At 42.9% G+C, this 27,332-nt stretch overlaps 1 protein-coding gene across 3 annotated transcripts in view; it reads left to right on the plus strand.

Annotated features, from left to right (window-relative positions):
* The window catches only part of ADCY8 (adenylate cyclase 8), a 225,559-nt gene that overhangs the window by 79,989 nt on the left and 118,238 nt on the right, over nt 1–27,332 (plus strand). For all 3 annotated transcript variants that reach the window (XM_059165609.1, XM_059165611.1, XM_059165610.1), the window contains exons 3-5: nt 5,881–6,011; nt 14,978–15,089; nt 25,302–25,429. In XM_059165609.1, coding sequence (XP_059021592.1) covers nt 5,881–6,011; nt 14,978–15,089; nt 25,302–25,429 — 371 coding nt within the window. The remainder of the gene's footprint in view (nt 1–5,880; nt 6,012–14,977; nt 15,090–25,301; nt 25,430–27,332) is intronic.

Genomic DNA, 27,332 nt, shown 5'->3' on the forward strand with positions numbered 1-27,332 from the left:
TAGGTTATCATGGTCACAAGGTGTTGAGCTCAGTCAGGACTTAACTCAAGCTTGCCTGACTCCAAAACTTTTGGTCTTAGCATTTCTGGGCAGAACTAAAGTTCCCGGAGGTCTTGGACCCCCACCAAGTAGACACGGACATTATCTGAGCTGTCAGCCCCCTCACTATTCTGAATAAGCCTGAGGAGCATTATGGACTATGCTTGTATGAGCTAGTGCAACAACACCTTTTGCAAGATTGGGATCATACTTAACTTTCAGAAACAGTAACAGTTCCGGATGACAGTTCCATAATTCCCTTTCAGATACAAACTCAACTGCCAGTCAAGATTTTGGTAATAAAAATGGAAGAATTTTCATTTTTACAAGTGTAACTGAAGCTTTTCACTATGCAGTATGATGGCCTTTTAATATTCTGCCTCTTCATCCTCCCCATACTTCCTGTGTAACGTTCCTACTTTAAAAGCTAAAACATTTGCACCCATGTACAATTCGAGTTCTGAAACAATGCTTAAAATAGAGCATGCTTGCCAGTGAATTTCATCAACATTTGGGATATGGTTACAGCATGCTAGACACCATCTATTTCTTTTACCAATACTAACTTCCTTCATCCTTCAGCCCTGTCAGAGACATGTAGTTATGATCAGCTCCAGGTTACAGATGGAGAAACTGATGCTACAGAGAAGCTAAATGATGTGGCCCCCAATTCACAGAGTTAAGGACAGGCGGAGTTAAGGTTCAAAGCCAGAGTCCACCTCTGGGGCAGTTCACATGACTTGGCTGCTTCTGCTTACTGACCTTCTCTGTCGGTTCCTTGCACTCCACCCCGGTGGTCAAAGCCGGACCCCTTTTAGGGACAGCTACTTATCTTTCCTTCCACAAATGTGCACTGGCTACTGTTTTGTGCATCTTTGTTTTCTGCCATGTCCCCATTTGGTTAAGACTTACTCTCTCTCCTCTGTACCCAACTGCCCCCCAACTCTGAATAGTCACTGATGACCACCCTCTTTATTGTGCCCCTGCACCTGACCATGAGCCTTAGGCAAGACTGGATGTTTGACCCAGCCAGACTCCTTATGCACACATGGTGAGTCTTGAACTGAGCAAGAATCTCCTCAAAATAGCCAAAGAGAGAGGGCATAAGATACAAGGCATATAAAGATAAAAGGCATAAGAGCTTTCAGTAAAGGAGAAGTGGGAGAGTCTTCTTGCTAACTTGCAGAAGGGAGATTCAAATTAAAACCACATTGAGATATGACCTTACACCAGTTAGAATGGCCAAAATTAACAAAACAGGAAACAACATGTGTTGGAGAGGATGTGGAGAAAGGGGAACCATCTTACACTGTTGGTGGGAATGCAAGTTGGTGCAGCCACTTTGGAGAACAGTGTGGAGATTCCTCAAGAAATTAAAAATAGAACTTCCCTATGACCCTGCAATTGCACTCCTAGATATTTACCCCAAATATACAGATGTCCTGAAAAGAAGGGCCATCTGTACCCCCAATGTTTATAGCAGCAATGGCCACGGTCGCCAAACTGTGGAAAGAACCAAGATGCCCGTCAACGGACGAATGGATAAGGAAGATGTGGTCCATATGCACTATGGAGTATTATGCCTCCATCAGAAAGGATGAATACCCAACTTTTGTAGCAACATGGACGGGACTGGAAGAGATTATGCTGAGTGAAATAAGTCAAGCAGAGAGAGTCAATTATCATATGGTTTCACTTATTTGTGGAGCATAACAAATATCATGGAGGACAAGGGGTGTTAGAGAGAAGGGAGTTGGGGTAAATTGGAAGGGGAGGTGAATCATGAGAGACTATGGACTCTGAAAAACAATCTGAGGGGTTTGAAGTGGTGGGGGGGTGGGAGGTTGGGGTACCAGGTGGTGGGTATTATAGAGGGCACGGATTGCATGGAGCACTGGGTGTGGTGAAAAAAATAATGAATACTGATTTCTGAAAATAAATTAATTAATAAAAAATATAAAGAATATGTGGCACAAAATTTACAAATATAATAAAATACATAATAATAATAATAATAAAAAAAAAGAAATCCAAGTTCAAGGGCAAGTTCCTTTTGTTCCCAAGACTTAGCCTCAGTTTTGCCCTTAGCTTCCCTGAGACACTGCAGTATCCTAGGATAAAGTCTGAGTTTTCTGAAGCTATGTTGAGTTGGGTATCAATCTGCCACCAGAGAAATCCAAATAAATATGGCTACCCCTTCCTTCCTAAGCCTGTGTTGGGTTCTGGAGGTGGACAGGACTCCACTTTAGCTCTCAAGGTTTCACTGTCTAGGGAGGGTGACAGCCATGCAAACAAGAATTGTAAAACCCCTACAGTGGAATTTATCAGAGTATGCGGTTGCTTGATTCATTGGATGAGCAGGTGGAAATGGGGAACTATTGAAAAATTATACTTGAACATTTTATTTATGACTTAAACATGAAATAGCAAATGTATTAGCTGGTCTTTTAAAATAAGGCCAGGGCATTTATTTTTAGCTTTGATGTATTGTTTCTTATTGAGACCATAGCTAATTGTGCACCAGCCAAGACTTCTAGTTCCTTAAAAATGGAGCAGGAATTTAAAAGTCCTTGCAACATTATCAGAGTGACTTTGGAATTTTTCCCACAAACGTTCACGGCCACCTCATCCACATCTTAATTCAGTGGTGATGTTTTGGTTAGTCAGCATTACCAAGCCTTCCCAAAGCATTCGATTCCATTTTCATACAAACAGCAACACTCATTCCTACTTGTTGAAAAATTTTAATATCTAATTAGAGTGAGCGCACTCACAAATAAACTGACATAATTGCATTTGGGAGCAAGCCCAGAGGCTTCTGGCCAGCATGGGGCTGGTGTGGAATAGAAGCTGTGGGCATTTAGAGAGCTCCTTATGAGCTGGGGACTTTCAGCCCCATAAGCGCCCAGCTGACAGGTGTGAGGGAGGGCAGTCCCTCTGAGTACCCACTGAGTCAGGTAATTCAGAGCGTTGGTAAGTGGAGGTCATCCAAGAGAACTGTTCTGCATTCAATCAGAGGTTGATGGAGGTTACCATCAGGGCAGAAACCAGTAGGTCAACATGGCAAAGGATTAAGGGGTGCTTCACGGAAGTGTTGTCATTTCAGCAGAGCAATTGGAGAAGGCATCCCAGGGGCAGGTCCAGGATGATTGGAGGAACGCATGGCTTATGTGAATAACCACCTGTTTTAGAACACTCAGATGGCCAGCCTCTTGACCAGGAGTGAGCATATGCCTTCTTCCTGAGACTTGCCACCAAATGTTTAGGCTCTGCAGATCCGTGTTCTCCTCACTTGTTCTGTGCCTGGCTCTGAGTCTTGAAGACAGCCTGAGTAGAAGCCCAGCCTTCCTTCCATTACCTTTGCAGCTCTTGCAAGGCTCCCAGGACCTCATCTGTTGCTTATGGAACAGTCTGCCCTAAGTCACTGGGTTCTCTGTCCACACTGCTAGTGAGGGGCTGCTGGACTTACTGTCATAGTGTTTGTCAAGCTCCTGCCCTTGCAGGACCTCTCTGATACCATGACTATCATTTCTTGAGCCTGTTGTCTCTGAAACAGAGCCTATAAGCCCCCCACGGAATTCAGGATCACATCTGTTTGTTCAATCCTGTATTCATAGCAGCTAATAGATTGGTCTACCGCAGAATCTCAGTAAACATGTGTGGAGTGAATGAATGAGTGAATTTCAAAAGAGACAGTATCCCATAACCTCAGTACTTGCTGGTCCGCCCCCCTGTGGCTGTGGCACCCTCTCTAGCTTTCTACAGGACTGTTCCTCCTGCCCTTCAGGTCCCCACTCCAGTCACCACGTAGGGTCCTTCACTGACTGTTCAGCTAAAGCAGCCACCAGCTCCCCTTCATCATCTCTTCGAGGGTCTGTTTATTACCTCTAGAATACTGGCTCTCCAGAGGCAAGTGCCATGTTGGTTTTTGGTTTCCTACTGATTCTCCACGCCCATCACTGCACCTGTCACATGGCACCTTCCCCTTAGCATGGTAACAGAATGAATAAATGACTGAATTATGATCCAAGTTCCAGTGGGGGGTGGAAGGGAGACCACAGGCGTGGTGTGAGTTTTCACCAAGCATCTGCCAAGTGCATGACTTTGGACTGCTGGATTTCACATGCACTCTTTAGATCTCAGAATCCTAATATGTAAAATGGGATGAACATTGTAACTTACAGCCTCGTACAATTAATACGTGGTTTTTTGTTTTTTTTTAAGATTTTATTTATTTATTTGACAGACAGAGATCACAAGCATGCAGAGAGTCAGGCAGAGAGAGAGAGAGAGAGAGGGAAGCAGGCTTCCCGCGGAGCAGGGAGCCCGATGCGGGGCTCGATCCCAGCACCCTGAGATCATGACCCTAGCCAAAGGCAGCAGCCTAAACCACTGAGCCACCCAGGTGCCCCTAATACGTGGTTTTGATCAAACAGTAGGTACAAAGCATTTGGTGTGCTACAGTGTGAGTGGTCAGTATAAAGAAGATATTGTCTGTAACCCCAGAGTAGGTCTCTTACCAGGGCTTTCACCTTCACTTTGCCTGCCATAGAGACGGATCCGTGAGATGTCTCTCCATTTACAAGGGTCTAGGGGAGTGGTGAGTTCTTCCTAAAGCCATTAAGAATCACTGCTGTTTGTAAGCCCAGAAGAGCTGCCTACATGGGATGTCTGCCTTTTCCTCCCCCAGGACAAGGATCTGCATAAGATAATCTCCTGAATCTCTCACCATCTTTCATCTGCACAGACTCTGCTGGCCACAGTAAGGAATCCAGTCATGAGCTGGGCACAATCTCTGCCATCTCTTTGTTCACTGTTTAGGAGGCATTTATTGAGAACCTGCTATTTTCAGGCACTGAGTTCCCCTCAAAGCTGTGATTAGCACCTACTCCCATCCAGCAACAATGCACGAGCAGGGCCATGGATACCGGGGAAACTGGCAAATAGCACTAATGAGGACAAAATGGACATGATGCAGGGTCATTTTCAAGAACCATGTCTCATAATGAGACAGCCTTCAAGAGAGGAGAAGCTTCATCATATGAAGCTCCTGGGGCACTTCATTGATAAAGCCTTTTGCATGGGAGCAGAGTCAAGGAGAGCCGAGAGGAGGGTGAGAGTTCACACCAAGCCCATCACAGGTTTTATTTCATAGCATGTTCACAGTAACCCTGGGGAGCAGATGATTTTATTGCTATTTGACAAATTAGGAAACTAAGGCACAGAGATGACCAAGCTCACCTAAGGCTGTGATTGTTCATAATGGAGACAGGGTCCAAACCCTGATTACCCCCCAAAACCAGGACCTTCCCAACTACCATCCCCCAAAAATCCCATCAGAGAATAAGATGATAAAGGATTTCCTCCTCTCCCTGTACTCTGTCCTTCTTGCACTACACAGGGATGGCTCATTCTAAGCTTTCTGCTATCAGCATAAGCATCAGTCCATCCCAAAGATCCTTTCTATCCTGGTTTGAATTATGTCATGCTCTGATCATGACCTGTTCTTGTCTGGCACCTGTCACGTTTTGTGAATGTGTATGGGTCCATTTGAGTGGGTATTATTGAATGCTTGTATCCCTGTTAGCATGTAAGCTCCCCATAGTAGGGCCCCCAACCATTTGGATCACCACTATCTACCCAACATCCCACATGGTGCCTGGTACAAAACACACACTTGGTAGATATTGGTTGTGTTCAAGAATGGCATGAAGTTAGCAATTAATTTCTCAAGAAAGTTGGCCAAGAGCCCCAAGACTTCTGTGTGGTGCACACCTCCCCCATCTCAAACTTGCTGGTAAAGCCTTAACAAGTCTGTCCCTCTGCATTGCTTTTTTCCAGGAACGGCTTGTGCTGTCTGTGCTCCCCCGCTTTGTCGTCCTGGAAATGATCAATGACATGACCAATGTTGAAGATGAGCACTTGCAGCACCAGTTCCATCGGATCTACATCCACCGTTATGAGAACGTCAGGTAGGAACCACGGTAGCCTCCCCCCAGCTCCGTGTGTGATCTGAGTGTGCGCCTGGATACTCCCATCTGACTGCCGTGACTTCTGTCTGCCTGAATGTCAAAGCCTTTCTACATTTGGTTGATTAATTCATTAACCAGTGATTATTCATCACAGAATACCTTTCCAAATTAAGGCTCAAGGAGAATGTCAGGGAAATGTAATTATATTGGCTTGCCTTGCCTTTATATTTCAAGTAGAAAAACAAAAGCCTTTTACATTATGATTGAAAAAAATAATTCCCAGATGTGATCTGGAGACCTCAGGAGTGATCACATAGCTCTTCTCCTTATATCCCTTATAACTTTCTTTAATATATAAAAATAATTACAATATAAAAATGATTACAGCTGATTTTTATTTTATTTTATTTTTAAACATATTTTTGCCCAACCATCCATCCATCTATCTACCCATTGACCCAACTACCCACCCCCCATCCACCCAACATACTCATCCCTTCATCTATGCACACTTGCACCCAACTACCCACCTACCCACACATCCAACCATCCACCTACCCATCCATCCAGTCATCCACCCATCTACCCACCCACTCATCCAACCATCCACCAACCCATCCACCAAATTATCCATCCACCCACTCATCCATCCATCTACCCATTCTTGCACCCACCCACCCTTCTTTCTACCCATCCATCCATCAGTGCCCTCTCTGCCCAGAACTGCCCTGGACAATATGGTACATACTGAAAAATCAGAGGTGAGGGTTACTTGATGAGACAGGCCAGATTTAAAATTCCAGTTCTACTTCTTCCTTGTGTGTGACCTTGGGGGATTTACATAGCTGAATATCTGGACCCTTCCCTGTAAAATGGCATTTTAATAACCACCTTGCAGGGGTTGATGCAGATGATAGGAGTGAACATAAATACGAAGCACAGAATAGGGATAACATATAGTAGAGCCTTGGACGTACTGTAGATGGCTTCAGACATGTCTCCTAATTAAAAGTAAAACAAGCTAACCCTGGTTGATTTAAAAACCTGTATTGCATGGAGCACTGGGCATGATGCATAAACAATGAATCTTGGAACACTGAAAAAATTAAATTAAATTTAAAAAAAGAAAGAAAGAGTCTATAGATAGGCTGCATAATGGCTCACAGGATAACTGGGGAAGGATGGAGAGGTGGGCTCAACAGATGGGCCAGAATCACAGCAGAACCCTAGGCCAGTGAGGATTCTGACTTCACTGTTTCTGCAGAATTCACTGCTTGTGCCCTCAACTCTGTCGCCTTCCCCAACACAGTTGTCACCTTTGGATTCCTCCTGCAGTCCCCCAGGACCTGGATGTAGCTGCCTCTGCCCTACCACAACCCCCTGCTCCCCCTGCCTCATTGCACTATGAGTTAAAGCCTGGGGTAGATGTGGCTGATTGGCTTAGATCAGTCACTCACCAGAAGTGCAGATTTTTCATGAAAGGATTAATAAACTAAGAAAATTTTTTAAAAAGAGCCTGGAAAACAGATATATCTGACATTCAGCTTGTACAGTAGAATTATATCTTCCTTCCACTAAATATTATAGGGTGAAATTTTCCAAACGTAGGGGGAAATTTTATATGTTAAACAGCTCTAAAACTGACCAATGTACCTTCTTGGTTCCTTCCTTCCTTCCTGACTTTAGTCAGAGGGAAGCCTTCTTACCAGCCTCTCTGGGCATTCAGCTGGAATGCTGGGGCACTCATCTGAAAGGAAGTCCAGCAGAAAGCATGGCTCTAACCGAGCAGGAATATCCATAGAGGTCATTATCAGAGTTTTGTCCAAAAATAGAACTACGCTAGTTAAGATGCCTGAGTTTGTAAAGCAGCCTTTTGTCAAATAGCCACTCCCATAAAAGATACTCCCCAGATCCACGAATTGGTCCCATTGATAATGGGAACTCATTAAAACCAGATGTAGACAACAGGAAATATCTATAATTATAATACAGTGTGGGATTCTATTTTTATTTATTTTTTTATCGTGTTAGGTTAATCACCATAAAATACATCATTAGTTTTTGATGCAGTGTTCTAAGATTCATTGTTTATGCACCACACCTAGTGCTCCACGCAATACGTGCCCTCCTTAATATCCACCACCAGGCTCACCCATTCCCCCAATACCCTCCCCTTCAAAATCCTCAGTTTGTTTTTCAGAGTCTGCAGTCTCTCACGGTTCATCTCCACCTCTGGTAAAGTAAGCAAAGGGTACAAATAGCTCATAAAAAGAATACGACCTAGAGTGAGGAAGGGGGTCAGAGTGAGAGAATAAGGGAAATCCTAAAAGACATGACTCTTATTTGCCGTATTGAAAATTGAGTCAGCTTAGTGAAAAATATTTAAAAAAATGAATCCTAAACCAAAGGATTAGTGAAGGCTAAAAGTGAGATCTATCTGTCTATATCTGTATCTCTATATAACATATAACATTAATTATGTATATATGATTATTATTATCTGATATTAATGATTATTGTTGTATATACATGTATATGTATATATGAAAAGGATGTTATGAAAGTGCCTGTCACCATAGAGAAAGTGATGGTAGGGGAGGAATATTTACCCTTAATAAAGAAAATAAAGGGAAAAACAAATGAGACTATACACCCACACCAACACACTTAGGAGCCTTAAGTTCAATAAATGACATGTTTGGCTTTCTTTTTGCATCAATCCATTTTCAGTGCTTTCCTTAGTCAAGAACAACTGAAGTGACTTCTCTCTTCCCCACCTCACCCGTTTATTTTAAACCATAAACAGAGTTCTTAATCTTGAGACAGACCCTCTTGCAGAAAAGCACACTGCACTAAATTAGAATTAGGTTTGATGCCCTGCATTTCTCAGCGGTCTCACCCCACAGCAAAGTAGCCTTTCCTAGCAGGAGAAGAGTCTGCAGATACCTGCTGCCACATTGGACTTCTCTGGTTATCACAGAGGTGGTGGGCGGGGGGGGGGGGGGGTGGTGTATGGTAGCGGGATGCCCACAGCTCCCTCTGATTTTGGGAAGATGACCTCTGGTAGGGGCAGTGGAGCCCCTCCATCCCACTGCAAGGCTGTTAGTTGCCAAAATAAGACTAGATATGAGAACCAGACCGGCTGCTCTGCTCTGTTCAAGCCCCTCCAGAGCACACCAACTGCCATAGAGAGAACGTATTTTTAATTATTTCCCATCCTGTGTCTGTCTCTTCAGGGCAACCCACCAAGTTCATTCTGTCTTCTCTGTTGCTTCTGTTGTTTGTTATTTGGTGACCCTTCTCCAAAAACGGTCTGCTGTAAGCATCTGACTCTGGGTTACAATTCCTATGATGTGTGTACAGGTGTACATGTATCAGTACAGGGTATGATGAGGCATGTACAGGCCTTTTCCTGACCCAGGGGACTGGGATCCAGTGGGTTAGGCTTCTCATTTCAGAACACATTCTCTGAGCCACATCTCCTGCTAGACTTTGGCTGCATCATTTCATCTTTTGGGGCCTCATATTTCTAATCCAGAAACTGCACTGTTTGCAATAAACAGACAATTTGGATTCTCATGTTGATTTCAGCTCTGTGCATCTGAGACTTCCCTAGATTCTCTCTGGGGACCCACTTGGCCATTTGATGTTTCATTGGAAGCCTTTTGGGCTTCTGGTCCCTCTCACCCCAGCCCCATTCTATTTATTTCTCTTACTTTTTCCCATATATTTAAGGCATTTACATTATTCAGGGTAATACTGTCTGCTCTAGCAAATCACTTCTCAATTCCATTGATTTAAATTCAATAAAATTTTTTCACACAACAGCCCACTTCTGATGCTCCTGGTTGGTCAGTGACTCAGGGACAAAGGTCCCTGAGTTTTATATTTGTGCCCTTGCCTAAGCCTCAGAGTTTTTGGCATTCAGCTCCTGGAGGAAAGAGTATAGAAAAGGCACACCTGCTTCTTCACCACCTTGGCCCAGAGATGACACATGTCACTTCTGTTCAGATTCCCTTGAGGAGACCACGACTACATGGCTCTACCCAGACATGAGAGGAGAACAGGGTCCCCAGCTCAGTGGTCTTTCTTAGTAATGGGGAACATGGATTTGGAGGATGTTAGCGTCCCTCCCAAAGCTCCCTTCGCCTTCCTGTTGCCCAGCCCACACCATGTACATTGGCACATTTGCTGGTGCACGTTGTTTGGATCTACTGAAGAGGCAGATTTGTCTTTACCTCTCTCAGTGATAGAGTAGAGAGTTAGACAGTAGAACCTTCATCAGGGATCAGAAAACCCTCAATTTTAGAGGCTTATTCAGTCTACCTGCTTTCTGGGCTGACTGTTCTTTCCAGCCAACCCTATGCACATGTGAGGCCATCATATTGGCCATGTAGACCAGAGTTTCATGTACAAGCAAAATAAAACTGAATGGGCCCAGAGAACCTGTTGGCTGGAGAGAAGCATTCCCTGATTCCCAAAAATTTCCCCAAAGAGTAACACTGTCTGGACTCCACTTATCAAGGGCTATGTTATGATTTAGAAGTTACCCACTTGTACGTAATGATGCAGAGATGCTTCAGCGATCTCTTCTTTATTATCAAGAAAATGGAAGCTCAGAGAGATTAAATAAACTTCCCAAGGGCACACAGTTAGGAAAAAGTATCTACCCAGGACCCATGTTCCTAAAGATTCTTTAGAACTGTGCTAAAGCTTTCTTGAAGTCTATTTGCAGAGTGTGTATTAGGTAATAACACTTATTTTAGCCAAATAAAAAATTTATATAAGCAAATTAGATTTGGAAATTAACATGGTATCTTTAATACATGCTAAAATGAATATACTCTAAGATGATTACCATGGGAAGTTCTAAGTTCATACCTAGAGTCAAGAGATCTGACCTGGAACTCACCACTTGTTCAGACACCATTGCATGAAGTACTGTGTGTTCAGGAGACCACAAAAAATTTGATGATATTGGATCACTGAGCATATCTGAAACTCTTTTGACCTTTGGTCTCTGTATACCTATTTCTCCTTTAAGTAAGTTGCATGCCCAATAAGGGCTGTGATGGTTCTATCTACTCACCAATGTCATTCAACCACCTTGCACAAGTAGGCATTCCACTAATTAACCACTGAATGAATGAATGGACTGTTCTTAGAATAGACAGATAGATATTAATAGTTTTGGGTGAATGGATCTATTGAGTGGATCGGACGAGATGACCCTTCTACTTCCACCTGCCATGACAAAGACCATCCTTACTTCAAATGTAGCATACCAGAGTGATAGAGTACAGATTCCAAAGCCAGGCTGCCTGGTTCAAATCCTAGCTTTTCATGTCCAGGGGCAAGTTACTAAGGTCTCAGTGCCCTTATCTGTAAAATGGAGATGGTCACAGTAGGTCCTACCTCATGGATTGTTATGAGGAACCAACAGGTTAATCCTTTGGATTAACCTTAGTTCAGTGCACAGTAGATACTCTGTAAATACTGTTGCTCCTCTTATTCCCATTTGTGTCGAAAGTTAGGAATTCTTTCAGCTGTAGGTAACAAATGATCTAATCACTGGTCATACTTTATCCTCTGATACCTCTCTTCTCTCATTATCTCTCAAATGCCATCATTCAATTCTAGTACATTTTTGTGAAATAATAAAAAGAGCTAACACACTGACGGAGAACCTACTGTGCCAGGAACTGTACTAATAAGCACTGATTATCCACCAACAAGGCAGGTACTAGAATTACCTTCAGCTCACAGATCAAGCTTAGAGAAGTTCAGAAAGTTACCCAAAGTCCTGGTATTCATAAGTGGTGAGCTGGGCTCTGAACTCTGAGCTGTCTGGACTCAAATCTTATGCATTTGGTCCTATGTACTGGGAAGATGTTGTGCTACCGGAATCTTGTACAGGACAGTGACTGTAGACTTACTTCCTCAGAGGAAACTGAATACACTAGAAATCTAAAGGCCTCGGGCCCATGCTTATACCCCTTCACTGGGTTTCCATCACTTTCCAGACAAAGTGTATTTCTGTATTCTTGAACCTGGCTTACCAGCCCATTTCCAATGTTGCCCTACCCCACATCTCTAACACACACACTTTTTCTCTCCCTTCTTCTTTTCCCCACCCTGTTGCTCAATGTTACCCTCTAACCAGCTACTCTTGAATTCTTGCCTGACCCTAACAGGTGCCGATTGCTCTGCTCAGACCACCCATCCTACTCACTTTCCCATCTGTCTGGTCACATAGGTCCTTCAAAACTCAGCTGAGACTTTGCTGCATCAGGAAATTCTTGATCCTCTCTGACTGGTCATCCCCCAGTGTGTCCTTCTGTCAGATTACAGTGGTCCCCCTGTTATGCATGGTTTCAGTTTCCCACAGTTCATGGCAGTCCAGAAGCAGATGACCCTCCTCTGACTCAATGTCAGAAGGTAAACAGTAGCCTCACACTAGAAGGCTAGTGTGATTCCCCTCTCGCTTCATCTGATTATGTGGGTATTTTATCATCTCTCAACACAAGAACAGTGGGTACAGATGTTTTCAGAGAGAGACTGTAGTTACATAACTTTTGTTACAGTATATTGCTATAATTGTTCTATTTAATTACTATTACTGTTAATCTCTTGCTGTGCCTAACTTAGAAATTAAACTCCATCATATGCATGTATGGGGGGGGCAGTCTCTATAGAGTTCAGTACTATCTGTAGGTTCAGGAATCCCCTGGAAGTGTTAGAATGGATCCTCCTCCCCTACCCCACCATTCCCTGATAAGGAGGGGTGCTGTATTCATCTCCTGTGTTGTTTCTGTCTTTCTCCTTGTCTGGCCAACCTCAGTCCCTACACTATGAGCATCTTGAGGACACACACTGCATCTTTTTTAACCATTTAATCAAACTTCCTAGTGCAATGTGTAGCTAGACACATGGTAGATGTGCAAATATTTGCTAAAATAGTAGAGGCATTACATAATTAATTCAAGCAATAGTTGTCGTTGTTGTTGTTTTTGTTGTTGTTGTTGTTGTTGTTGTTGTTTTTAAAATCAGGACCAGAGGATTCCTAATCAGTCCATAAATGGGTTTCAGGGAAGGTGCAAATTCCTTGAGATGAAGTGTAAAATTGTGAATACTTGTGCATTTTTAAGAGAGAGAATTCATAGCCTCTATCAGATTCTTAAAAGGGTTTGTAATGGAGATAAATTTAAGAACCACCAAATACTGAGGTTGGTAACCAGTGTAAGTCAACATACATTCTACAGTGTCTTCTGGCTAATTAACATATCTCATTAAAACTAAGTTACATTGATTGTAAGACTCACCATTATTTTATGCAACACTAAGAAAAATAAAAACAAAAAATTGGCACACTGCTAAGATGGTATCCTAACTTCAAAGATGATACAACATGAAAAGTGTCTCTGCTGTTTTTTATGTTCTTTTTTTATTTTAATTACAATATAGTTAACACACGGTATTATATTAGTTTCAGGCATGCAATATAGTGATTCAACAATTCTATGCATGACTCAGTACTCATCGCAGTGAATGGACTCTTAATCTTCTTCACCTATTTCACCCATCCCCCACCCACCTCCCCTCTGGTGACCACCAGTTTGTTCTCTATGGTTAACAGTCTGTTTCTTGGTCTCTCACTCTTTTTCCCCTTTGCTCATTTTTTTTGCTTGTTTCTTGAACTCAACATAGGAGGGAGATCATATGGTATTGGTCTTTCTCTAACTGACATATTTCACTTAGCATTATACTTTCCAGCTCCAACCATGTCATTGTGAATGGCAAGATTTTATTCTTTTTAAGGGCTGAATAATGTCCTATTGCATATATACACCACATCTTCTTTATCCAATCATTCATTGATGGACATTTGGTCTACTTCTATAATCTGGCTATTGTAAACTATACTGCAATAAACATAAGGGTCTATATTTTTTTCAAATTAATGTTTTCCTGTTCTTTGGATAAATACCCAGTTGTGAAATTACTGGATCATTTAATTTTTTGAGGACTCCATGCTGTTTTCCACAGTGGCTGCACCAGTTTGCATTCATACCAACAGGGCACGAGGCTTCCTTTTGCTCCACACAGAGGGGCCTCCACTCTGGCCTGGGTCCCTGAGCTGGTGCAGTGAGGTGGGATGGAGCACTGCCCTACAGTTTAAGTGGACAACCCCAACTCTGCCACGTGCTTTGTGGGGACTATTAGGCAAGTCTCCTTGCCTCTCTGAGCCCCAGTTTGCTCATCTTCACAGTGGAGTGGCATCCTCACATACTCCTGGGTGGAAGAACTAAAGCAGTGTTCATACAGTGCTTTGCTTTCAGAAGGCTTTCAAGCACTACCCCCTTCCCTTATGCCAAACATATGCAGAGCTATGACCTGACCTCACTTAAATCCTTAGACAATGTGAGAGTTTTAGACCATGAAATATTCTGTCTGAGGTCTCCCAGCTCTGCTACCTAGTCCCATAATTTTTGAAAAATGCCACCTTCTATTTGCCTGCAATTTTAGGCATGTCATTTGCTGGAGAGAATGAGTTTTTTTTTTTTTAATTCTTTGTTCCCCTGTTTTAATTTCACACTGTATTCACGGCATCTGCATTGTTGTTCATTGTGAAAATAGGTAATTCATAAAGCTTCATTTTGCTTTCCACAACAAACTGATCTGTTCATAGTGAGAAATTCCCTTTGGGGTTGTTTGCATCGCCCACACTCCATAGTCCTGCACAGGAAGAAGGGTGTTCCTTTGCCCCTTTGTCCTTCCTGAACCCCTGGGTGGACTCTGTCTGCTGAGATATTGTTAAATACTGACACATTCCTCCTGACTCTCATGGCAGGGAGAGCTAGAATCTCGGGCCACGGTTGAGTTATTTGGACGGTGTTGATGTCTTCCAGGATGGAGTAAAATATTAATATGCTTTCTCCCCACCCCGTCCCTCCCCTGTTGTCTAGTATTCTTTTTGCAGATGTTAAAGGATTTACCAACCTCTCCACGACCTTGTCTGCCCAGGAGCTGGTCCGGATGCTCAACGAGCTCTTTGCCAGATTTGATCGACTGGCTCATGTGAGTTGAATTTAATTCCCTTCTAGTCTTTTGTAAGAGTGAGGGACTGCATGTGAAATTAAGGAGAGGAGAACTCAGGCTTCTCACCAATATCTCCTTCCCTGCTTCCTTTTCCCTGGCTTGGACCCTCAAGACCCACAACTTCTAGGGAGCAATGTTAGTTATTTACAGATCTCGGATGGGAGGTTTGTCAGATTAATTTTCCCAATTGTGTGATAGCTGGTTGAGTGACAGTTAAGCCAAAACCTTTTTTAATCTGTTTACTGGCCCCTCCCCCAGTTACGTCCCCCTTCATGTGGCCAGGCGCCACCCAGCTGCAGCCTCAGTTTGGTTCAGGCAGTCATGGCTGCCTGTAGCTTCCCAGCCAACTCCAGCCATCTGAAACGAATTAGCTTGTTCTTAAGAGCCAGTAATCCACTGGACTGCCATTTTGTTTGGCCTAACCTAACAGCTTTGTCTTTAACAAATAGGACACTATCTTTATTTTTCAGCTGGCTCAAGAGAACAGGCTAAAGGAGATGGACTTTTGCTCTCAAAATCCAGATTCCTAGTCCTAAAGCATGCAAGTTGCAGAAGAACATCATTGTCACACTGTTTTTCAGAGTGCGATTTAGGTCCAAACAGGCATGCCTTAATTTCCTTCTTTGTAAAGTGTGTTTTTATCAGTGCCAACTTCACCAGGCTCTCGAGAGAGTCCCGTGCAACCACATCAAGTGGGAGTTCATTTTTCAGAGCATCCAAATGTCCGAATTTAAGGCTGCCTGCCTCCAAGGAGAGCCATTCAGATTTGCATCTGAGTACCTGCTCGGTGTTGTGCACTGTGCTATATGTCGTGAGTGTCAGAATAACAAAAACACACTTTGTCCTAGCCAGAAACACATCAATAAATGATCAATGCACAATGTGTTGTGTGTATGATGAGGATTAAGTCTGGGATGTTGTAGGAAGATAGACTCTACAATAACCCTTGCATCATAGAAGACTTTCCAGATAAAGTGATTCTTAGACTGAGTCTCAAAAATGGGAAAACGAATACAATGGAATAGTATTCAGCAACAAAAAGGAGTAAACCACTGAGACACGCAGCAATATCAGGGAATCTCCAAAGCAATATGCCAGGTGAAAGAAAACAGACCAAAAAGCCTAGATACTTTATGATTTCATTTATAAGACATTCTAGAAAAGGCAAAATTATAAGGGCAAAAAAGGGACAAATGGTGGCCATGCGTTGGAGGTAGATGGAGCAGATTGATTGCACAGAAAAATGGGTGCAGTGAGTTGGGGAGTGATGTAGCTCTCCACAAGTGAGCAGGACTGTACACTTCATCAAAATCATCAGCTTATTATTTATAAATTATAAATATTTATTGCTTATAAAAAATTCATTATTTATAAACTATACACCAATTAGCAAAGTGAAGAAGACAGGGACAGTCATTTTTTTTTTAAGGATATCTTTATTTATTTGAGAGCATGAGCAGGAGGAGCAGAGGTAGAGAATCTCAAGCAGACTCCAGGCTAAGTACAGAGCCTGACATAGGGCTCGATCCCAGAACCATGAGATCACAACCTGAGCTGAAACCAAGAATTGGATGCTTAACCAACCGTACCATCCAGGCACCCCTAGGAGGGAAGGTCATTTTATACCAAGGGAGAGTGAAAATAAAGATGCTACCTTGTATGTGTGGGAAAACCAGAAGGGATTCAGCTTTGCAAGAGGAGCAGGTGAAGGTCGGGAGGGATGGAGATGAGGTTAGGGAGATGACCAAGGATCCGCTAAGGAATCCGCCTTGTAACCTGTAGCTACTGGACAGCTATAAATAAGAGACTTGACCTGGCAGAGGAGGAGGGGAAAGCTGAGCCCCCTCCCTACTCCCCCCTGCCACATCCTAAGAAGAAGGGTTGAGTTTACCAGAAAGACTGGGAATTTGGAGGTGGGAAAGAACATATCCCATTTCCTTTACTGTTTTACCTCTGGGGTCTTGGTGCCAGTTACAATAGTTATTCTACTTCATATTATGGTTCTGACTATTTCCACTCAAAGACCTCAGATGACCAAAAATGGCCCTCCAGAGAGAACCAACAGATGTCATCAGGGTCAATTTTTAGTTTCATGATAAACTCCACTGACCCCGGGACAGGGTTGCTAAGTAATATCTAACCCAGGTTGTTCAACTAGCATTTATTGCTAGGTACCGTGCAAGACTCTGGCAAGACAAAACCCATCCTGGACCTCAGGAAGCTCACGTCTGGGAAAGGGAGAGCAGATCCATAGGAACTGCAGTGTTCAGGCAATAACAGGTGCAGAAGTCCTGGGGGAGGAAGGAAGGAGCGGCCAGTGCTTGGGTAGTGGGGGTGGGGGCGGAGCATAGTGGTGATTTGGTAGCACCCAGAGAAGTTGCCGTGTGCAGGCTGGGTCTTGAGGAAGAGCAGAAGCTTTCCTGGTATCAAATTAGACCGAAGAGAACAAACAGAAATACCTTCGAGGCTGAGCTGTGGTGTACACATAGGAAAGTGTGAAAATTCAAGAACATGCTGCTTGTTTGAGGAGCTCTAAGAAGCTAAAGATTGGGACGCCTGGGTGGCTCAGTCAGTGAAGTTTCTGCCTTTGGCTCAGGTCATCATCTCAGGGTCCTGGGATGGAGCCTTGCATCGGGCTGCCTGCTTAGCCGGGAGTCTGCTCTTCCTTCTCTCCCTGGCTTTGCACACACACACCTGTGCTCTCTCTCTCTCAAATAAATAAATAAAATCTTAAGGAAAAAAGAAGCTAAAAGATTACTAGAACATCAAGGGCAAGGAAACTGTAGTGCAAAAGGAGCTTGGAGAGGAAGCAGAAGTACATTTGGAGGGCATAGTGCAACTTTTAAGGGATGTGAACTTTGTCTGGTAACCCCTGTAACTGAGCTTACTCCCTGGTCACCTTACACATGGTGTGGGGGGAGGAGGGAGACAAGGTACACAGCCTGCTGGTCCCCAGGGGGTGCAAGAAGCTATCATCCATCTTCTGGGATGAGTCTTACTGAAATTAAGATAAACTTTTTGGAGGAAAAAAAAAAACAAATTAAGTACAGATCCATGATGAAGGAAAATTATTATTAATTGATAAAACTATTAAATATTCATCAACTACCTGGTGTATGCTACTTACTATTATGGGTCTTTGCCCTGGAACCTCAATTCAGTTCTCACAACAGACCGATGGAACTTATTGTTCCCATTTTACAGAATGAATGACTGAGGCTCAAAGAAGTAATCTTCCTAGAACCACTGGTAGGTGGGTATCTGTGATTCTGGACAACTGGGCCAGGTGTTTGATTTTTTTTTTTTTTAAGATTTTGTTCATTCATTTGAGAGAAATTAAGAGCACAGGAGGAGAGTAGAGGGAGAAGCAGGCTCCCCGATGATCAGGGAGCCCAACTCAGGGCTCAATCCCAGGACTCTAGGATCATGACCTGTGCAAAGGGCAGACAGTTAACTGATTGGGCCACCCACAACTGCCAGAAGTGCTCCCTCATGACCCCCAGCAATGCCACAGGCACTTCAGGAGACAGAACAGAAGACATTGGCAGATGTGTTGCTACCCTTGCGGGTGCTTGAAGGGTTAGACTCATGGGACTTCAGGTGTCGGCTGGACTTGAATGTTGTACCTGTGCAAATCTCTCTATGTGTCTGCGTTTTCTATCAGAATTGCAACAGAGGATAAATGGGGGGGGGGGCAAAACAAAACACATGAAATGTCTCTTAACCTAGCGTCTGTCTCCAAATAAATACTCAGCACCCATTAGTGCTCCGTAGCTCTGACCCCCACCCTGGGTGCATCAGTATCTACTACTCTCAGGGACCTCCCTGGAAGAGTTTGACAAACGCTACCAATGAGAACAATTCCACTCATCTGGAAATGAGGAAACCTACTTTCAGGGTTTTAACCAACAGTGTTAAACTCTGCTTCTGTATAAAAGAGTTTTAGAGTGGGCCCTTTTTTGCATTTTTTTAGCATCAGAATTCTGTGGCTTTATAAAGATTTTCTCTCTGCCTCACCATGATTTTTCGCTGTAGATTTTGTTTACGTTGCATATCAGAGAGAATTCATCCTGCATGTGAATTTCACACACTGTACCTGTTTCTCTACAGCATTATTGAAATGCAGGAAACTTCAAAGCTTCCTCTAAAAATTCCTTTTAGTTTGATGGAACTCCTGAGAGCCCTTGTGGTTCAGGCTGTTCAGAATAGAGCTTTTGCTTGTTTGTTTTCTTTTTCTTTTTTTAAGATTTTATTTATTTATTTGAGATAGAGAGAGAGCGCATGAGTGGGGGGAGGGGGAGAGGGAGAGAGAGAGAGAGAGAGACAGATTCCCTGCTGAGCAAGTGGACCGATGCGAGATTCAATTCCAGGACCCCGGGATCATGACCTGAGCCTAAGGCAGACGCTTAACCAACTGAACCGCCCAGGCGCCCCTGTTTTTGTTTTTTGACCCTTGATAGTGCACTTGGCAAATTTTGTAGCTTTCTGTCTTTGATTTTCTTTTTTTTTTTTTTTAAATAATCTCTGCCTACCCCTCCCCCACCAGAATCAGAAATGAAGAATTTGCATACTATTATAAAGGCTTCAAAATTGTAAGACAAAGAACATATTTACGGTTACACAGTTGACATGATTATATCTTAAACCTTATTTTAAATTGCTGACAAACTGGAAGCAACCTAAACTATTGCAGGAAGGAATAAATCCAACACTATGGAAAGTGAATAAACAGATTAAAAAGAATGAGCTAGCCATTTTTGTACTGACATAGAAATTCAAGACCTGTTTTGCCTGAAAAAAGCATGTCTCAGATCCATACGCATATAATACGCTTATATGTTTATGTTATATAACATACCTAATATAGATGTTTAGAATATGGCTGTTGCGCATGAAAAATAGTACATATATATATACACGTAAGGTACATTTGGATGCAAAGCAACCTCTGAGGTGAGGAAGGGAGCCAGGCTTCCAGGCGGCCTTGTGACTGAGGAGGAGGGACTGCCCAGGGGGATTTATCTACTAGGACAATATATTCATGTCACCTGTGTAATTACAATTAAATAGACTCATAAAACTGTTACGGTTTCTAATACAGCTTTTTAAGAAATACATGTTTTTGTTCTGAGAATCTTTCATTTTTTTTTAAAGATTTTATTTTATTTGTCAGAGAGAGAGCAGAGAGAGCAAAAGTGGGGGAGGGGCAGCGGGAGAAGCAGGCTCCCAGCTGAGCAAGGAGCCCGACCCCAGACTGGTCATGGAATCATGACCTGAGTAGAAAGCAGATGCTCAACTGGCATCCCAAAGCCTTTCACTTTTTATTGACTTCTTTCTGATTACTAAAGCCATACTTACTCATTACGTAAAATTCAAACATCAAAACTATAGAAAATGCAGCAAGTATACATCCTTGTAATCCTATCCCTCCTCAACAATATAACCGTCTTTGATAATTTGGTGCTCTTATTATTTCATTATCATCTATGATCAACATGATTTCATAAACTTCCAAAATCGTTATACCGTATCACAGCCATCGAGATGGAAGAAAAGGATTATATTAAGGCTCACTCAATAAAATCTGCAAGAAGACCCTCACCCTACTTTATTTATCTTTTTCAGTATCTTTTTTCAAAGCAAAATGCTTCCTTAATATAAACTTCCAGAAGCAGTCTCTGGTAAAAAGAAGTTGCTTGGATATTACTGTCAGGTCATCTGACAGCTCACAGGAACTGATCAGAAAACGTGCCTGCAAATTGACAGAACTTGACAGATCAGACAGGTCTTTCATGTGTATATATTTATACACACACACACACACACACACCATTTGTGTGGGGCTCAAAGTTTTTCAAAGAGGTTGCCAGCCTCACCTTTGTTTATAAAAAAAAATGGACCCTGGGCACAGACACATTCACCCCATTATGTGTGTCTCCTCCAGAAGGATGATAAACCATTTTACACCATTTGTGTCCAAAACACATTTCTGTCAGGAGAGCTACCATTCTGGACTCTGTCATCATGTCTTCAGTTTCCTGGAGAAAGAGCGTGGAGTTCAGCAAAGGTAGACAGATATGGGTGCGAGTTCCAGCGCTGTCTCTTACTTGCTTTGTGACCTTCGCTTACTTAAGCCATCTGTGAAATGGCACATGATCAAAGTGTGCTCATGAAGACTCACCAAGCTAAATGGAATGCAGTTAACACATCTCCTGGCACATAGTAAATGCTCAATAAATATTACTTCTTTTCCCTACTTAAGTTTTTTCAAAATGCTTTTATATCTATTTTCATGGAAAATCACTGATTAAGAGTTGATGAATATCACATGCAGCCCATAACACTTTTTTTAAGTTTTTATTTAAATTCCAGTTAGTTAACATACAGTGTGATATTAATTTCAGGTATACAATACAGTGATTCGGCAACTCTCTACCTCATCCCAATCCCAAGTGCACTCCTTAATCCCCATCACCTATTTCACCACTAACCGCACCCTCCTCCCCCACTCTGGTAACCATCAGTTTCTTCTCTACAATCAAGAGTCTGTTTCTTGGTTTCTCTCTCTCTTTTTCCCCTTTGCTTATTTGTTTTGCTTCTGAAATTCCACATGAATGAAGTAATATGGTATTTGTCTTTCTCTGACTGACTTATTTTGCTTAGAATTACACTCTCTAGTTCCACATGTGCAAGTCAGATTTCATTCTTTTTTATGGCTGAGTAATATTCCTGTGTGTGTGTGTGTGTGTGTGTGTGTGTGTGTGTGTCACCTCTTCTTTATCCATTCAACAGTTATCAAAAGAAAAGCCTTCTGCAAAACAAAGGAAAAATCAACAACACCATAATATAACCTATAGAATGGAAGAAAATATTTATAAATGACATATCTGTTAAAGGATTAGTATCCAAAATATATAATAGTATCCAAAATATATAAATAATCCAATTAAAAAATGGGCAGATGATGTGAATAGACATTATTCCAAAGGAGACATGCAGATGGCTGACAGACACATGAAAAGATGCTCAACATCACTCATCATCAGGAAAATGCAAGTCAAAACTACAATGAGATATCATCTCACACTTGTATGAATGGCTAAAATCAACAACACAAGTAACAACAGATGGTGGTGAGCATGTGGAGAAAGGGGAACCCTCATGCACTGTTGATAGAAATGCAGACTGACACAGCCACTCTAGAAAATAGTATGGAGTTTCCTCAAAAAGTTAAAAATAGAATTACCCCAAAATCCAGCATAAATACTAATTCAAAAGGATACATGTATCCCAATGTTTATAACGGCATTATTTACAACAGCCAAATTATGGAAACAGCCTAACTATCCATCGACTGATGAGTGGATAAAGAAGATGTGTGTGCGTGCGTGTGTGTGTGTGTGTAAAAACTGAGCCACAAAATGGAATAAAATCTTGCCATATCATTATTTTAGCCAGCTTATCTGTAGCACAGGAAATTTTTCACATTATTTCCTATCTCTCATATGAAAATCTTCATATATAAAGACAGGTGTAGATCCTACCTGTCCTCCTTGTTCCGGACTATTATGACAAGACTCAAAAGAAGAAAGATCTGAACATAGGGATGGCTGTTTCCAGGTGTTTGTGGTCATTGCTACCATTCTAACTGATGGTCATGCTTACTTCATTATGTATTAAGAACACAGTGGGTTACTTTGACACATTTCCTAGATGGGGAATTGAAACTCTCATCTCAGTGATGTCAGTGATTCAGCCAAGGTCAAACAGCTGGTAAATGTGACCAGAATCCAGAAGTTGGATTCTTAGACTAAAGCATTTCCTCTCTACCTTCCCCTCTTTCCTCCCCAGTGCCAGCCCTCAGCGCTCCAGACTACCATTAGCTTGAGTCACTCAGAGCAGTCTCTGCCCCCAAGAGTGTGTTTGACTGAATGCACCTACTGAGTCTCTCAGCCTCAGTGTTCTCAGCAAAATCTCAATCTGACTTATTTTATCAGTGGTTCTCAAATGCTCTTTCATAATCAAATATCAGGAAGTTCAATTTGTGGCCATGAGATAAAATATACACATACTTATCTGCAATGTACTGAGTTTTTATGATAATTTTATTTAGTTCCAAAATGTTCTTTTAAGAATGTCCTTTTTACTTTTTAGGTTTAAAAATGCTCTTTGCTTTACAAAAAATGCCCTTTCTTTCATAAAGTCATGGGCATAGTGGATGGTACTTGGGGTTTTTTTGTTTGTCTGTTGATGGATTTTTCATACTTCTCTTTGGCAAAACACAAAATTGAACTTTATAGCAGTCCCTTGGGCCTTCTTGTTTTGCTTTGTTTTTATAACTGTCCCAGACATGCCACAGATCTGGAAAATGCCAGGAACTGTAGGCCAAGTACTCTCTGGTTCTGTTCCAGCCATATACTAGGGGTCTTAGGGAGACACAGCTGAAGGTCTGGAGCTTCCCTTATTGATCAGACCCCCCATTAGAAGGTCTCTTGCAAAATTAGCTCAACAAAGCAGCCAAAAGACAGGAACCACAAGCTCCCAAAAATAACCTTGGGACAGCTGTGCATGCCATCAGAGTTCTGAAGACTACATCTGAGCCCATTTGGGAAGGTTGGCAACATCCTGCCAATCTGATCCAGGCGGGAAAGCACTTGTGCCAGTTCTCTTTCTCTTTTCTCTGCCTGATATTTGTGTTTTGTATTGTGAGAATGATTTCATTCATTTGTTACCCAAACACAATGACTGAATCCCCTGATCCAATCAGGAAACCATCATGGTGCTATCTAGGTTGGCAGGACAAGGTGTCCACTGTGCTTCTTGTGTCCCTGTGCATGCCGCCTCTCCTCTGTCCTTGGATCCTGCACCCCCAGGGAGAACCTTGCACTCACAAACCGTGTAAGCTTTTAGGACTTCAGATCTGGGATGCATCTCAGAGGTCATTCGGTTCCACCCATGTAACCAAGGAAGCCAAAAGAGAAAGTCATCTGCCCACGATCGCAGACAAATGTGAGAAAACTGGGTCAAGAGTCCCACTCCTCATCACAGAGACAGTCGACAATGATGTAGTACCCTGTCTGCTGGACCCCATATTAAACCTCCACACACCTCATCTTACCATCCTCACAGTCAAAGACGAGGTCCCATTCTTTTACCATTTTACTGATGAGGCAACTGAGGCTCAGAAGATAAGTTAGCTGTAGGGACATAGGATTTAATCCAGTGCCGTGTGACTCTTTAGCCAGGGCTCTTAGTCTCTACGTTATGCTGCCTGAAGGTCTCTTTCCTTGAAAACCTGCATCATCCAATCTCTTCCCACCCAGCATGAAAACGCACCTTTTCCCTGGTGCTTGTTGTTCTTTGAGACTCCATAAGAATCGTGTCCTCAAGACTGTGAATCTGTCAAACATCTGTGCCATCTTCCGTACCTATGAGGTACTGAAGGTACTACCCTTACCTTAATGAGGATAAAAATTGTATCTACTTGATAGGCTTGTTGTGAGAGTTAACACTGCTTAATATAGGGTGCATCAGAGAGGTTATTAATAATTTCGTGTCAGGGACAATGCTTGATTTAATCATAGTTCCCTATTGACTTTTTTTTTCAATGAATAAACATATGAACTCACACATGAATAAAATGATATGTGAGACAGAGTCAGACCCTCTTCTTAAAGTGTCAGTACCTTAGTTGGGAAAGGGCCTAAAACAGAGTTGAAATAGTAGGCATCCCTGGGTGGTTTGTACTTTTAATTGCTTATTCTTGAGTTAAGACTACTAAAAACTATTAATTCAGAGATCTGTCCTGTGAGAAAAAGACACTGATGAGCAGGATTCACAGGGGAACACTGAACATGTGTTTTAAATGCCCACTGTTGGCCAGGCCTGCCCACCCGATGGGTGTTCATCAGAAGGTTAGTAAGTGGCAGAGCTGGGATACAGCCCTGTATTTATTGAGCTCAAACTCCAGTGTTTATCTGTGACTCTATTCTACCTCTGAGCCCTTCAAACTTTTATTTAGGGTACCCCACCCACCTCTTAGGAAGATGATAGAAGTGTATTTCAAAGGTAGGTGTTCCCCCATGCCCAGGGTGAAGACCGCCTGACCGCCCTGCCTGCTTTCCCAAGACTTTCAGAAGCACTTATCTGTCTGCTGACTCAGGCCTCTCCTCTCCACCCTGTTCCTTCCAGGAGCATCACTGCCTTCGCATTAAAATCCTGGGGGACTGTTACTACTGTGTTTCAGGGCTTCCTGAGCCCCGCCAGGACCACGCCCACTGCTGCGTTGAAATGGGCCTCAGCATGATCAAAACCATCAGGTAATCTGGCTTCTCCTCCATAATACCCAAGCCTTCAATGTGCATGAAGACACACCACCCCATCTGTCCTTGGAGGTGGATGATGTGTTTGTTGTTTGACTTATGACACAAAAACTGCATGCCCATTAACTCTCCCGTATGAACCAATGAACCTGCCAGCTTCATTACATTCCTGGTATACCTTCCTTTGTCCAGCATATTGGTATTATCAGTGTCCTTGTGGGGATACAGCAAGGACCAAGTTGACTGTGGTGATTGCCTTCAGGGAGTGCAGTGCAATGAGAGAAAACTCAGTATGGTACAGTAAGTTCTAAGATGAACCCAACCTAGGATGTGCAGAAGGAGATAGAGGAAGAAAAGCTCATTTGGGCCAGGGTGCTGGAGAAGGCTCTCCAGAGTAGAGCTGTCTCAGCTGTTTTCTAAAAGGTGAGCAAACCTTAGATCCTGGGGGACTGGAGAGTGTGGCTGGACATGTGGGAGGTCAGGATGTGCTACAGTGACAGCTGGTAGAGTCTGGGGAGGAAAAAGTGGTGACAGATGGATTGCAGGCTGGGAGCAGACAGGGCTCACAGACCTTCTCAGCCATGATAAGGGTTGTGTTTTAGCCTGAGGCCAACAGGAAATCATTATAGGGCCACCACCAGGGTTGGTTTCATGAGTGTGTGACAAGTGCCTTTGGCTTTGGTCAGTGTATCCGGCAAATAGAAGCTTAATCATGAGGTCAAGGATTTTGGAATTAGACTGCTTGTGGCTTTAAGACAGAAGCTCAGTGGTGTCAGAGCTCCCCTTGAGGATCCAGATAGGAAGCTCCAAATCAAGGCTCCAGGCACTGCAGCCTTCCCTGACCACAGCAAAAACAGTAAAGAGGGTACATGGGCAGAAATCTTCTCTGTGGCTTATGCCTTCATCTTATAAGGGAAGAATACTGCCATTAAGAGGCCAGAAAAATCTTCTAAGGAACTCAGTCTTGGTCGTGTGGTCTAATAAGTATGTTTGTGATCCTTGGCTGTGTCAGTCTGGTTTAAAGACCAGCAGGAGAGCAACTTGTGCACTCCACACACAATCTCCACTGAAGGCTTAGATCACCTAATGGCTTCCAAAACCAATCCTGGAGTGGGCAGGAGGGATGTAAGCAATTGCGGCCATGACCAACACAGTGTGCCTGACGCCTTCAACTTGCTGACAGATCCCCGACTTCATTCGAGTTTGGGGCAGAGGTCTGTTGACATCAGGAAAGACTGTGTAGTCCCCTAATTAAGAAAAGGATGGAAGCTCTTTCCCTAAATATGATTTTGTTTCATTGATGTGATACTGGTCATTTCAAGACTTAGCCAGATATCACGTTCCTGGTGGGTAGACATGCTACCCTGGCAGACCCTCAGGGTCTCACCTCTGGAACCAACACATCACCCGAGCCCAGTCAAGATGGCATTGCACTTTGCTATGGGGGATATGATGAAAATCCCACCATCACTATCTCTGAGACCAAGTAGAGAGGTGGAGGAAGAGATAAGACATGCCCCCTTTCTGATAGAAATGCAGAAGTTCTCACTTCTAAGAACAGTGGAGAGAGGAGCCCTCAAATTCCAACCCAGAGTTCCTTCTAGGTATGTGGAAAAGATTGAAGATACTTCTTAGCTGTTAATTTGGACACTTGTGAGTCTTGCCCTGAAAACTGGGATGAATTGTAATATGTTAACTAGCTTCAAGGGAGACAATGGGCCTGACGCCCAGAAGGCTTGCTGTCTTATTTGCATTCTACAGCTAATTAGGTGTGTGAACTTTATTCTACCAGCCAACTGGTAGGTAGATCAACAATAAAAAAAAAATCTGCGGAGCTCTACCAAGTGTTAGATGCTGCCATTTTAGTCCCTGGAAGTACAGTGATAAACAGGTCACAGAG

The sequence above is a fragment of the Mustela lutreola genome, chromosome 3 (genome assembly GCF_030435805.1).
Source record: "Mustela lutreola isolate mMusLut2 chromosome 3, mMusLut2.pri, whole genome shotgun sequence".
In the NCBI taxonomy this organism is placed as follows: Eukaryota; Metazoa; Chordata; class Mammalia; order Carnivora; family Mustelidae; genus Mustela; species Mustela lutreola.